Raw genomic sequence first — 12,500 nt, 5'->3', positions numbered from 1 at the left:
GTACTTCCTTTCACACATTATGAGTGTAACTTGAATGTAACTTTGAAGCTTTGGCTGCATGACAACAAACATGAAGTCACTGAATCTGATCGGTCCAACTCTCGTTGTCCAGCCGACCAAGTTCATGGTGGGGACGGAGCAGGGCCTGGTGGTGTCCTGCAACCGCAAGGCCAAGACGCCGGCCGAGAAGATCGTGTGCACCTACAGCGGCCACCACGGGCCCATCTACTCGCTGCAGAGGAACCCCTTCTTCCCCAAGAACTTCCTGACCGTCGCCGACTGGACCGCGCGCATCTGGTCCGAGGACATCAAGGAGTCCTCCATCATGTGGACCAAGTAAGCCGTCTCTAGACAGGCTACAGCAACATCACCCTGGGGTTAAAAACAACATAATCATAAAAATGATGGGAACATCTAGCCGTAGCAGAGTTCCAGGAAGGCTGTTAGGCAACGCTGAATGTGAAAATAACTCAATGAAAGCACTTGAAGGAGCATTCCAGGTCCTATTGAGCTGATTCAAGTTCACATGTGATAAAAGAGCCTGTTTGTGAGCGCTCCATCTCACTGCCAGTAAGTTACCGGTGCCGTTAGTCCGTCACGGCCAGACTGTCTCTGCCGCTAATTCCAGTAAGCCTCTGCTCAGTGTGTTGCCACTAAGTACTCTTTTTACATGGACGGTAGCATCATATAGCCAGCAGGATGTTCCATCCAGTAGTGTTTTCTGCTCATCAATAACGGGAAGGAAAAGAAGTAGAGGACACATTTTTTGGTTTCTTTAATCTTACAATCATGATAAAAGAAATGGTCACTAAATTCTGAGTTGAAACAGTTGCAGCTTAACCCCCCTTAGTCTATGAACTCAATGCAAGGTCATCTGAAGGTAGAGGCCTAATTGTAATGGATTCAGCAGTGGTTTTCACAGCCTGGTACAGTATGAATGTCCTCCTCCCCTACCTGCAGGTATCACACAGCAAACCTGCTGGACGGCTGCTGGAGTCCCATGCGTCCCTCGGTCTTCTTCACTGTCAAGATGGACGGCACATTAGACGTGTGGGACTTCCTGTTCAAGCAGAATGACCCCACGCTCACCCTCAAGGTGCAGTATGGATGGATGGCTCAGACACAGCGTGATTGATTCTGACCCCTCGAGAGGGGCTCTGGGCTCTGTAAATATCCAGTGCCTTTGATAGTCGAGAAACACACACACACACACACACTGACACACACACACACACACACACACACACACACAAATAATATATATATATTTGTATATATTTGTATATTTTTTTAAATAGATGTATCTCTCTGTAACTCTAGGCATTTCTTTGCCGATTTCTCAATTTGTTGTCACATGTTCTCCCCCTACAGCTTTGAGGTACCTATTTGACAATATTTGGTCTTTTCACTGTCTCTGCCATGATGAACATCTAAAAAATGAAGCCGTCGCTGCTTGTTCTTATAGCTAGCCGGCATGGCTAAACGGTGCTTGCGGGTTGTGTGTATGTCCAGAGAATTTCAAGCATTTTGTGTTTTTCGCTCGTTCTCACTTCTCACGAGACTTCCTGATTCAGACTTAATGTGCTAATGCAATCTTGCAAGGCTGGTTTTTCGTCACGAAACAGTAGGGGAAGCTGGGAAAGCCATCGTTTTCGGTCATTTAACCATCACACTGATTTCTAAACTGTTTTATTAAATTGAAAACGTTTCATGGGGGGCCTTTTATTCTTCTCATTTGAAATGGGGGACTTAAGTTCCTTTTATTAAATGCAAATGTGTTGTCACAGGTGTTTGGAATACAGCCAAGGACAACTAGAACGATGAATTTAATTGATGTATTTTAAAAATAAGCGTGGGTGTATGTGTGGGTTTGGTTTATGTATGTGGGGCTCTCTGCATGGATGAGAGAGAGAGAGAGAGAGAGAGAGAGAGAGAGAGAGAGAGACGGAAGTTAAGCTAATCTTTCTTGGCTTACCTGAAGCAAGGGTTGGATGGTACTGTTTTGCATCAACAAAATCAGGAGAGTGCCTTCTTGGTCAGTCAGCAGTTTGTTTATTTGTGCAAATTGCATACATCTACAGTAAGTGTGTTATCATGTGTTTATGTGCGTATCTACTTATGATTATGCTCACTCACAAACACACGGTGTGTGTGTGTGTGGGTGTGTGTGTGTGTGTGTCTGTGTGTGTGGTCAGGTGTGTGACGAGGCTCTGTACAGCATGCGGGTGCAGGACAACGGGCGCTTCATCGCCTGTGGCTCCCAGCTGGGGACGGCCACGCTGCTGGAGGTCTCCTCTGGACTCTGCACGCTTCAGAGGAACGAGAAGGCCCTGGCCACCGCGGTAAGAACGCATCCATGACCCACCGGCCGGCGGCCGCACACTCGATCAACAGCCACAGCCCATAGTGTAGCACTAGACTGAGGTGGAAAAAGCCAGCTTCAGTGAGTAGAAGTCCTACCACATATCTGTGCCAACCATTCATTTAAACCAGCTGATTCTAATTAACGCAACTCTTCAGCTAGGTAGAGCAGCTAATTAATGAGATCGCCTGTGCTAAGTGCACAGGTAGAACCAATACATGATCAGACTTTTACTGATTTTGAGTTCTGAGTTTTCCAACTTACTGTAAATGGAACGAGACACATGACACAATAGAATGCCATATCTAACAGATATCAGTGTAGACAGAGAGCATTCAGTGCTATGTGACTGTTGTAAGCTTGCATGAAGTTAGGAGCCGCCTGTAATTGCACATTTAGGAGAGTTGACAGATGTGTTGAGTCAGAATGCACATAGAACAGACCACCAGTAGAGGGAGCTCTATTGCCAGCTAGAACATCCTGACCACATATGGGTCCAAGCACCCACGAGGATCTCTTTTTAATCAGTTTCTGCCACTTTCAACTGTCCTATCTGCAAAAAGTCAAAAAAGCTCCTGAAAGTATACTTTAAGAGAAGACCACAGGCATAGACGCGTCATGATCATCACTGATACCTGCACAATCAGCATCACAACGTACACAAGACAATGCAAAGCCAAGCATTTTACTGTGCAATTAGTGAAGCAGGCTTATCAGCAAAGTCCATACTATCCTCTGGAGAGACACAAAGATATCCAGGCCAGTGGTTAATGTTGGGCCATCTCTGGCCATGTTTGGACAAGATCATTAGCTACAATTAGTGGGGCCTCTTATCTGAGTGATCTCAGGCAAACCAGAAAGCCATTCATGATCCGTAGTAGCCGTGCTGGTCTCAGAGTCATTTGTGTGTGTGTGTGTGTGTGTGTGTGTGTGTGTGTGTGTACACGTCTGTGCAGTTGTCTACTGATATCCTTCACGAGAACCATGAGTGACTTTAGTTGGACCAGCATGCACCTGGCCAGATGTTTCCCTCAGTCATTCAAATTAGCGTGTGTGTGTGTATGTGTGTGTGTGTGTGTGTGTCTGTCTGTCTGTCTGTCTGTCTGTCTGTCTGGTGCCCTGATGTTCTCCTGTGTCCCTCCCCTGGCCAGATGTTTGAGCGGGAGACCAAGCGGGAGAAGATCCTGGAGGCGCGGCACCGCGAGATGCGTCTGAAGGAGCGCAGCCGCTCCGAGCAGAGCAAGGAGGACGACGGCAGCGGCGGCGGCGGCGGCGCCAAGGAGATGGACGGCGAGGAGAGCCCCGAGGACATGCTGGCCCGCACCGAGAAGGAGTTCTTCGACCTGGTGGGGGTCGAGCAGAAGAAGAGGGCCAAAGACATAGAACAGGTGGGAAGGAACTACATGTTCAATTTCAATTTAATTTTGATTTCAATTTATGTTCAATTTCAATTTCAATTTCAATTTAATTTCCCTTATAGAGCACATGTCTCTAATGGCGATTTACAGACTAAACAGTTACACATTCAGAGAGAGCCCAGGAGTGACAGGTGCACTTAGTCCTTCTTATGGTTTTGTCTGAATCGCTTACCAAATATTCAAAATAACTCAGAGAGCACAGACCTCCGCCAAGCACCCACTAGATCCAAGCGCCTCCTAGATCCAGACGGTGATCCGGATCACTCCCATTTTAATTTAATCGTTTCTTCCTTGGGTCATTTCAGACCTTTCCTTAAATTTTGATCGAGATCCATCCATACATTGGCAGAGGTAAATATTCAAAATAACTTATATGACATGAAATGAGGTCTTGTGATGCCAGTCAAAGGGTTTGTTAGAGGATTTTATACGGATGGCTGAAAGATTTCAAGATGGTGTCACAAAGAACCTTTCATGAGGAGGTTCTTACTTGAGCCTTGATTGGTTCCTCTGCGGCAGCCAGCAAAGGAACCCCCTCTGCAAAGAGTGGAACAAAAGCTCTTTAGTCGTCTGCTTGAACACTTTTGTGACCCCAACATGTTATGTAAGCCTTTAGCTAATACCAGTTCCCATTCAGTGAATTCAGGCATCCACTTGCTTAATGGTCACCAAGGAGCCTCCATTCAGTATTGCTCGGACAGTCTGCTAGTTCTGGACGGAGGCCGTTTTCTCCACGCTCTCCTGTCCGCTCCATTAGTTTCCTGCCAGATGTAACGGCACCTTGTTGCCGTGAGATTAGAGCTGAGCTCGTCTTGGTCCGCTGGCCAGGGAAGATAAGGCGTGCCAGCCATCTATATATAGCCATGGGAGCTGGGGCCCTGAACGTAAATGCGTTGTGTGTGTCAAACACATGCACACACACACACACACACACACACACACAAGGGAAAATCAATAACCATTAGCGAAGCGGTTGAATGTCTGAATGCAGCTACGTCAGGAGAAGGCATCAGGTCCTACGTCAGGTCCAGTGTGTCTTCAGCAGAGCAGCACAAGCCCCCAGCAGCACACTCTCTCTGAAGCTGTCATGTGTTTCTGTCGCCATGGTTCACATTTGGTGCACTATCCGTATTCTAACAGCCCTCAAAAATAATTAAATAGCTAAAAAAAACACACAATAACAGGCTTATATAGAACTCTAGCTGTGAATTGTACATTAGGGTTCTCAGGCCTGTAATTAACGAAAGGATGAGTGTTCACCATACAGAATGGACTGAAAGTGTGAGATTGATCGAGTAATTGGCAGGTTCAAGGAAATGATAGGCTGGGGATGATGCATTAAGTCAGTCGAGGTGTTTGAAATGATGTGCCACTTTCATTTTTTATTTTTTTGTTTTATCACAGGAAAAGGATGTCTGCGATATAAAGGAAATCTGAAGCGGAGGATGGACCGCACTCTATTGTCATACTGAAATGCCACATGATGTGTTTTGAATAAAGAGAGAGAAGGGGAACAGACAGTGATGCTTGTGCACAACAGAACTGCTGCTGTACACTAAAAGAATGAGACAAAGCATGTTTCGCACATTGGCTGCTGCTTTCCATGATTAAAGATATTTTTTTTGCTATTTTGAAATAATTAGATGTGTGGGATTGTGGCACTTTGTGATCAAAAATGTCCTACAGTGGTTTGTTTTAATGTACTCCTCAATATTGTTTTACCACAGTAGGTCTACACATTTAATATCATGGCCATCCTCTTACCCCCTTCAACTGATATTTTTTCATCTTAGCTTAATTCTATTTTTTACATGTACAGAAATTGAAACAAAACAAAACAACATAGTTTTTTAAATGTCTGTATTAATGGCACTGTTATGTAATTACATTAAATACATTACTGTAAGTACTGAAACTGTAAGTGAGTTTGGATAACCGCGTGTTCAAAAACGAATGTTTATTATTACACAGACAAAATTAAGGTAATGAACTAGCACACAAAGATTGGAACATACTGTATCTCGCGTCTTCTTTTCAAGGATTACGCACGAAGTGAGCGCATGTTGATGTGTTCTACAAAGTCACCGGTAGGTGTCGTGGCAGAGTGTCCCCTACTGAGCAACGAAACGGACGAACGGCGAGCGCATCAGTCGCGTTTAATGACGAGTATATGAGCCTGCGAAGAATGCCCTTGTGTACACTTTACTACTGATCTCTAAGGGGATCCAGGAACAACACAAGACTCGTCAGATGAAAAGGAGAGTGGCGGTTGAGAGGAAAGCCAGCTGACAACAACAAGCTGCCGTCTTTTCCATGTTCTCCTTCGTTCCAAGGCTTCTTTCGTAGAACATTATCGGAAGACTTAACACGGAGATGAGCGATGCACAATTAAATTGTGAGCGATTCTAAATGGTTGCGTTATACGGAAGACTAGTCAGCCGCGGTGGCAAACGAATGTAGGCTAAACGTCAATTAAGTTACTGTAAGGTTGATACTATTTTTTTTCCTTTTACGCAGACATGGTATTGCGCAAAATGTTTGTTAGTGTGCCCGATTCAGAATAGACATTCGTGTTCTGCGAGAGAGACGCACTTCGAGGAGTCATGAAGGACACGTCCGAATCAAAGGACCAACAACTAACTGTGAGTTACCAATGATCTTAGTCCAGACGGTTCTGGTGCCATTATGCAGTCTAATGTTTTATTACTACTGTTCAGAAAATGTCTTCTATAACGGGCTAGATCTCCTTTCTATGTGATCTGTGCTCTTCTGGCCCAGATCTGAATAATTCACGTGGTCAGTCTCAGGTGCCTGTCCCCTAATATACAGCAAACAGGTCTCTATCATCGCACTCTGTCCCGTAGGCTATAGCCACTAAAGTAGTTGAGACGACTGTGCCCGTTGCTCTGTCCTCTTTATCAGATCTCCCATCATGGTTGTTGATATCCCAGACACGCAGTTTGACAGAGTTCTGCTAGATTCTAAAATGTAGTTGTAGGTCAAACAGGCACCTTGAAATAGGAATAGTGGAAATATTGGCTATGTTTGGATCTGTCCCATTTGAAGATGTATGGGCTCCTGTTGTGTGTACTCTGTAGCATTTCTTAAAGGCAAGATTCCCAATCTAAGTAGATAGATAGATAGAGAAATAGATGTTGTAACTACCCAATGTTTTCTTTTTTCCACACATATACACACATTGGATAAATGGTTTTGATATTGTGTATCTGTATGGGCCTTGAGCTCTAAAAGGATGCTCAGATTAATGCAACAACAATGTAATGTATTTATGTGTTATAATTGCATTACAGCCATTGTCAGCCAAACTGTAGGCCTACATACAGTACATCTCACAGCAGGTGCACAACACAACTGATTACTGTGATAGACATGTTTACTTGCAGGCTTACTTTTTCATATCTTCTAGGACAGTAGCTGAATACTCCGTTTGTACTATGGCAGTGTGCCACGATAGTAAGTTTAATATTAAATTAAGTTAATCTTTTCTTTCTCAGGTTGCCTTGCGAATCCGACCCCTCAGTGATGCTGAGCAAGAAGAAGGAGCCTCCATAGTCGCCCACAGGGTGGACGAACAGGTCAGTTTTTGCGTGCGTGCGTGTGTGTGTGTGTGTGTGTGTGTGTGTGTGTGTGTGTGTGTGTGTGTGTACACACCAGCGTGTGCTGAATCTGTGTTGTTCGGTACAGACAATGAATAAGTGTTTGTGGTCAAAGGAAAGGCATCCATGCTGAAAGATACGGTCTTTGCAGATGTTTGTGTACAGGGTGGACCCCTCTAAAGAGCGAGGCTATGGGCATATCAGTGCATGCACTGTATGTCTGTGTGTCTATGTGAGAACATGAGAAAGACAGAGAGAGAGAGAGAGAAAGAGAGCAATCAAGATAGAGTGAAGGAGAAGAGTGACAGAAAGAGGTCTCTTCATTTCCGACTCTCCTCAGTCACGTTTGTTCTCTTTGCATTTGTAATGAGTCGTTGGGGAAGCAGAATCCTGTGCTTCACTACATGTCTGTGTTTTTGTGCGTGTGTGTGTGTGTGTGTGTTTGTCTATGTGTGTGTGTGTGTGTGTGTGTGTGTACGTGTTTGTCTATCTGTGTGTGTGTGTGTGTGTGTGTCTCTCTCTCTGTCTCTCTGTGTGTGTGTGTGTGTGTGTGTGTGTCTCTGTGTGTGTGTGTGTGTGTCTGTGCTCTGTGAGTCAAGCCGGTGCGTGAAGTGCAGCTGCTGACTAGCTGGCCAGCTCATTTAGTTTGTTAGCACCAAGGCGATGCTGCTGCCAGTGTGCCTATGCCTAATGTCATCAGACGATGCTCCAGGTGAGCAAAACACCCGCTGAGGGCTGAGCTCTGTTTAAGGTCACCTTTCCACAGCTATTTCCTATGTACTCAACACCTGTCATTGTTAAGAAGCAAGTACTGCAATTTTCCAACTATTGGCCGCGACTTACTATGCATTGATTGATTTTGCACAATTTCTTCAGCTATGAGCTGTATACAAGGGGGCAGTTCATTTGGTATTGATATCACATATCCACCGTGGTGAAAAAGGCAAGACAGCATCTAATAGCACTGAGAGAATTCAAGAGAACTGCAGAGCTGTGCAAGTCTGTTATTTCTGGGAAAATAACAGTATACTACGGCAATAATAATTCTCAGCATAAGATGGCCCAGCACAGGGTGATTCAGTGCACTAAACTAATCACCAGGACTGCAATAGCTGGTATAGGTACCTCTTATAGTGCATATACACCTCAGGGAATGAAGAGACCACTGCACACTTCTCTGATGTCATCCTATGGTTGCTGAGTGACATTTGAGTAAGTTGACGGTCATATTCAAAATTAAGAGACAACTGCAAATTTGAATCTGACCGTCAACTTACGTATGTGAATGTGAATGTCATTCAGCAACTCACTCAGTAGAGTGACATTAGAAAATGTGCAGTGGTCTGTTCATTTCTTCCACAGTTGCATATACCAGGCATTACTGTGCTAGGGGGAATTCAATCATAAAGTACATTCACCTCTGTAGGTACAGTACAATCCATTTCAACGGGTGCCCTTTGAAAAGCGTGTCTGTTGTTCCAAGGCCAGAGCTGAGATGGACCACGAATGATTAACTGTTTCAGCACTCTTCTTCTTTTATTTAATATAATTATTTAAATGTGAACTATTTTCCTTTGCACAGTTGAGATTTGTTTTTTTTTTTGCAATCCCAATTTTAAAGTTTAGCAAAGGTAGTCCAGGGTAGTGACTCAGCATCAAACAACGCATATGAGTCAGTTTATCCATTTCTTACACAGTCCCTACGGGAGCCAATAAAGACGGCTTATCAACACGGTACGACGTCATACGCTTCCGAACGGAATACTTCAGGAGCTCTTAATGCTCGTTATGATTCATAACTGGATGGAATGGAGCCCATGCTGATTTCTAGGAAGAGAGTGTTGATAACTTATAGCCTGGCCCCGCCCGTATAGATCCTCTTTCGGGGAAATCTAGTCTGGAGGAACACTCGTACTGTAGTTCATAACCGTTTCCCTCAGACAATAAATATGGCGGTTTTCCCTCTTGCCGTATATTTTACCCTTCTGCTTTTTAGATAGGTCTCAGTTTCTCTGTCTGTGGTGAGAAGTGTGCCAGTGGGACTCATCTAGTAGTGTGACTCTTCTGGAAGGTCTTTATTATTTGCCCTCAACGGTGCCTTCCAGGCAGCGCTGCCTTCAAGGCACTACTCCCCTCAGTTTAGGGGTAGGATGAGGGTTGAGCCTTTTAGGCTGTGCTGCCTGGAAGGTGCCGTTGGGGGCAAAAAACACAATTGAGCCTTCTGGAAGTGACTGATTCATGGATGCCACATGTTGGATTCCGCAGGAACACCTCGCGTGCAAAATCAATATATGCAATGATGCTGCTTGTTGCATTATACTCTATTCTGTTCTATTAACTACAGTTCATGCTGATTTTAATATAACCACTGCATTTCATGTAGGCTACTATACATTTTAAAGCAGCACTAAAACACTTTTCCTCTGTTGCACACATGCTGTTTGTTTATCCACCAGATAACGATGTCCACAGACAAGGTAGAGCATGTTGCATGGTTTTATGAAAGTATTATGTGTTGCGACATCAAATTTGTGGTTTCTTAGGTCTCATTTCATCGAACCACAGGTACGCTACCCGATCTGGTAAACTTACATAGTGCGGTTATGATGATGAATTTATATCAACACCTGTTACAAGTTGATGAACCGCTGAAATGATTTTGAAAACATTATGTATACTCTTCAGTGTTGCTTTAAACAGTTTTGATGTATGTTGCATAAAGAATCTATTGATAATCCGTTTGTCAATAGCTTTGTCCCTCACGGATATTTTCATTTTCAAACATAGTGTCCTTTCCCCCGTGGTTATTGTATCATATGATGAAGTTCACCTTATGTCATTGTGTTTACACCTGAGAGCTTATTTAACACACACACACACATCCCCCTCCGCGGTGTAAACAGGTTGTGCTGTTAGGTGAGGAGGAGGCGGCGGCTGAGCGCACAGGATTATTGGCTTTTGTAGGGTCTAGTTCTACTGTTTGTGCACCCAAGCACATGAATGGAACTGGATAAACTAGGGACACTTTGACTGGCCACGCTCGCAAGGACGCCGGGAGATTAGAGCGCCCGGACACATACACACACACACACACACACACACACACACACACACATACACACACACACATGTGTGCGTGCAAGGTACACAACACACTTGAAGTTGTTGTCAAGTGAATGCTCCAAATCCGACAAATGATTATGGAACAGAGAAATCTTAGATGCACGCGTGTGTAAACACACACACACACACACACACAGACACACACACGCACAAACACACACACAAACACACACACACATACACACACACACACACAAACACACACACGCACACACACACACACACACACACACACACACACACAAACACACACACACACACACACACACACACACACACAAACACACACACACACACACACACACACACACACACACTCAATAGTAATTAGACAGAATCGCTGACTGACCAAGAAGGCACCCTCCTGATTTTGTTTGTGCAACACAGTGCCATCTGCCATGCCTTGCCTTCAGGTAGGCTAAGACAGATTAGCTTGGGTTCCGTCTCTCTCTCCCCCGTCCGTCAGGCCCCAGGGGCCATCTTAAACCCTGAAGAGATGAGCCTGCTGGCTGTAAAGCTTTAGGGGCTTTAAGTCTACTGTGGCCACCTGCTCTGCTATCAGACAGGCACATACAGTAAGCAGACACACACACACACACACACACACACGCACACACAGTCACACACACACACACACACACACACACACATACACACACACACACACACACACACACACAAACACACACACACACACACACACACACACACACACACACACACACACGACACACACACACACACACACAAACACACACACACAAACACACACACACACACACACACACACACAAACACACACACACACACACACACACACGACACACACACACACACACACACACACACACAACTGCTTCCACCCCTCCTCCGCTCATCCCTCTCTCCTCTTCTCCCCCGTCTCTGCTCTCTGTCGACTATAGCAGCAGCCCAGTAGCCATGAGCTGCATCAGTACCAGTGAGGTCCACCAGTACCTACTGTACAGTATGCGCTCCTTTTAAAGAACTTTACCGGTTTTGGTCAGTGGAGCAGCCACAAGGCTACACTGTCTATGTTCCTCTGGTTCCGTTAGCCAAGTTTGTGTATGGGGGGGGGGGGGGGGGGTTGGATTCAAGAGCTGAATATGTTACATGTTTCTGTCTTGTACTCAAGTTTGTCCTGAGACCTTGGATGGACCTGAGAGACTTCACATGACATGACCGTGCTGTACTGTAGCAGGCTCACCTAGTTCTCAACCTGTTAATGGGATGAGGCCAGTAAAGGTGTGGAGAGGGCTTGTGTTAGGTCAGAGGCTAACAGCAAGAGTGACTCACACACACACACAACACTACTAAACTCCACAGGAGCAGAGGAGGGGGCTCCAGCAGTGCATTATGGGAAATGATGTGTATATATAGTTCCTCGTTACCTGTAAGTGTTTAGACAGGTTTAGACCATTACGGTAAGACAGGGCCTGAAAAAGAATAGTGAGTCAGTGACTTGACATAACTGGCTCGGACCAGTCATTGAATTTGACCAAGTTATCAATTCTGCCCAATTTCTAATTTTATTAGAAATGTCTGTAATTCTAATGAGAGTAGGCTATACCTATTTTGTATGTTGCCGTATTGGTATGTTTGTTCATAATTTCAGCCTATTGGGTTGGCAAGCATTGATTTATGCCTTGAGACAGTAGCTGTAGGTTAGCATAGAGATTGTTACAGTGAATGTCACACTGCTATGCTGTTCAGTGTAAACTAACCTGTGTGTTTCAGTAGAGCACTCTAGCTATTTTTGAAAGCGTCTGAGTTAGTTTTTCTTAGCCCGTCGGGTTAGCGAGTGTCGTTCCACGTAGCCTACACAGCTTCACAGTAATGTGGAGACAGACAACGGAGTTGACCTGCCATCTTAAGAAGCTGGCTAAAATTGGCGGCTAGTGTAGAGATGATGGGTCGACTTATAGAGTCACAAGGCAGAATAAGAGCCATCACAAGACCATA

General features: G+C 44.8%; 2 protein-coding genes across 2 annotated transcripts in view; both read left to right on the top strand.

Annotated features, from left to right (window-relative positions):
• dnai2b (dynein, axonemal, intermediate chain 2b) overlaps positions 1-5,294 on the top strand; it is a 9,837-nt gene extending 4,543 nt beyond the window's left edge. The window contains exons 9-13 of the mRNA XM_062525973.1: positions 113-336; positions 961-1,096; positions 2,196-2,342; positions 3,514-3,750; positions 5,185-5,294. Coding sequence (XP_062381957.1) covers positions 113-336; positions 961-1,096; positions 2,196-2,342; positions 3,514-3,750; positions 5,185-5,217 — 777 coding nt within the window. The 3' untranslated portion in view covers positions 5,218-5,294. The remainder of the gene's footprint in view (positions 1-112; positions 337-960; positions 1,097-2,195; positions 2,343-3,513; positions 3,751-5,184) is intronic.
• Positions 5,295-5,986: 692 nt separating this feature from the next.
• kif19 (kinesin family member 19) overlaps positions 5,987-12,500 on the top strand; it is a 49,480-nt gene continuing 42,966 nt past the window's right edge. Inside the window, exons 1-2 of the mRNA XM_062525972.1 lie at positions 5,987-6,422; positions 7,296-7,376. Coding sequence (XP_062381956.1) covers positions 6,384-6,422; positions 7,296-7,376 — 120 coding nt within the window. The 5' untranslated portion in view covers positions 5,987-6,383. The remainder of the gene's footprint in view (positions 6,423-7,295; positions 7,377-12,500) is intronic.

The sequence above is a fragment of the Sardina pilchardus genome, chromosome 22 (assembly GCF_963854185.1).
Source record: "Sardina pilchardus chromosome 22, fSarPil1.1, whole genome shotgun sequence".
NCBI classification, from domain to species: domain Eukaryota; kingdom Metazoa; phylum Chordata; class Actinopteri; order Clupeiformes; family Clupeidae; genus Sardina; species Sardina pilchardus.
Note: the sequence above shows the minus strand (reverse complement) of the source record. Positions and strands in the feature narration are given on the sequence as shown.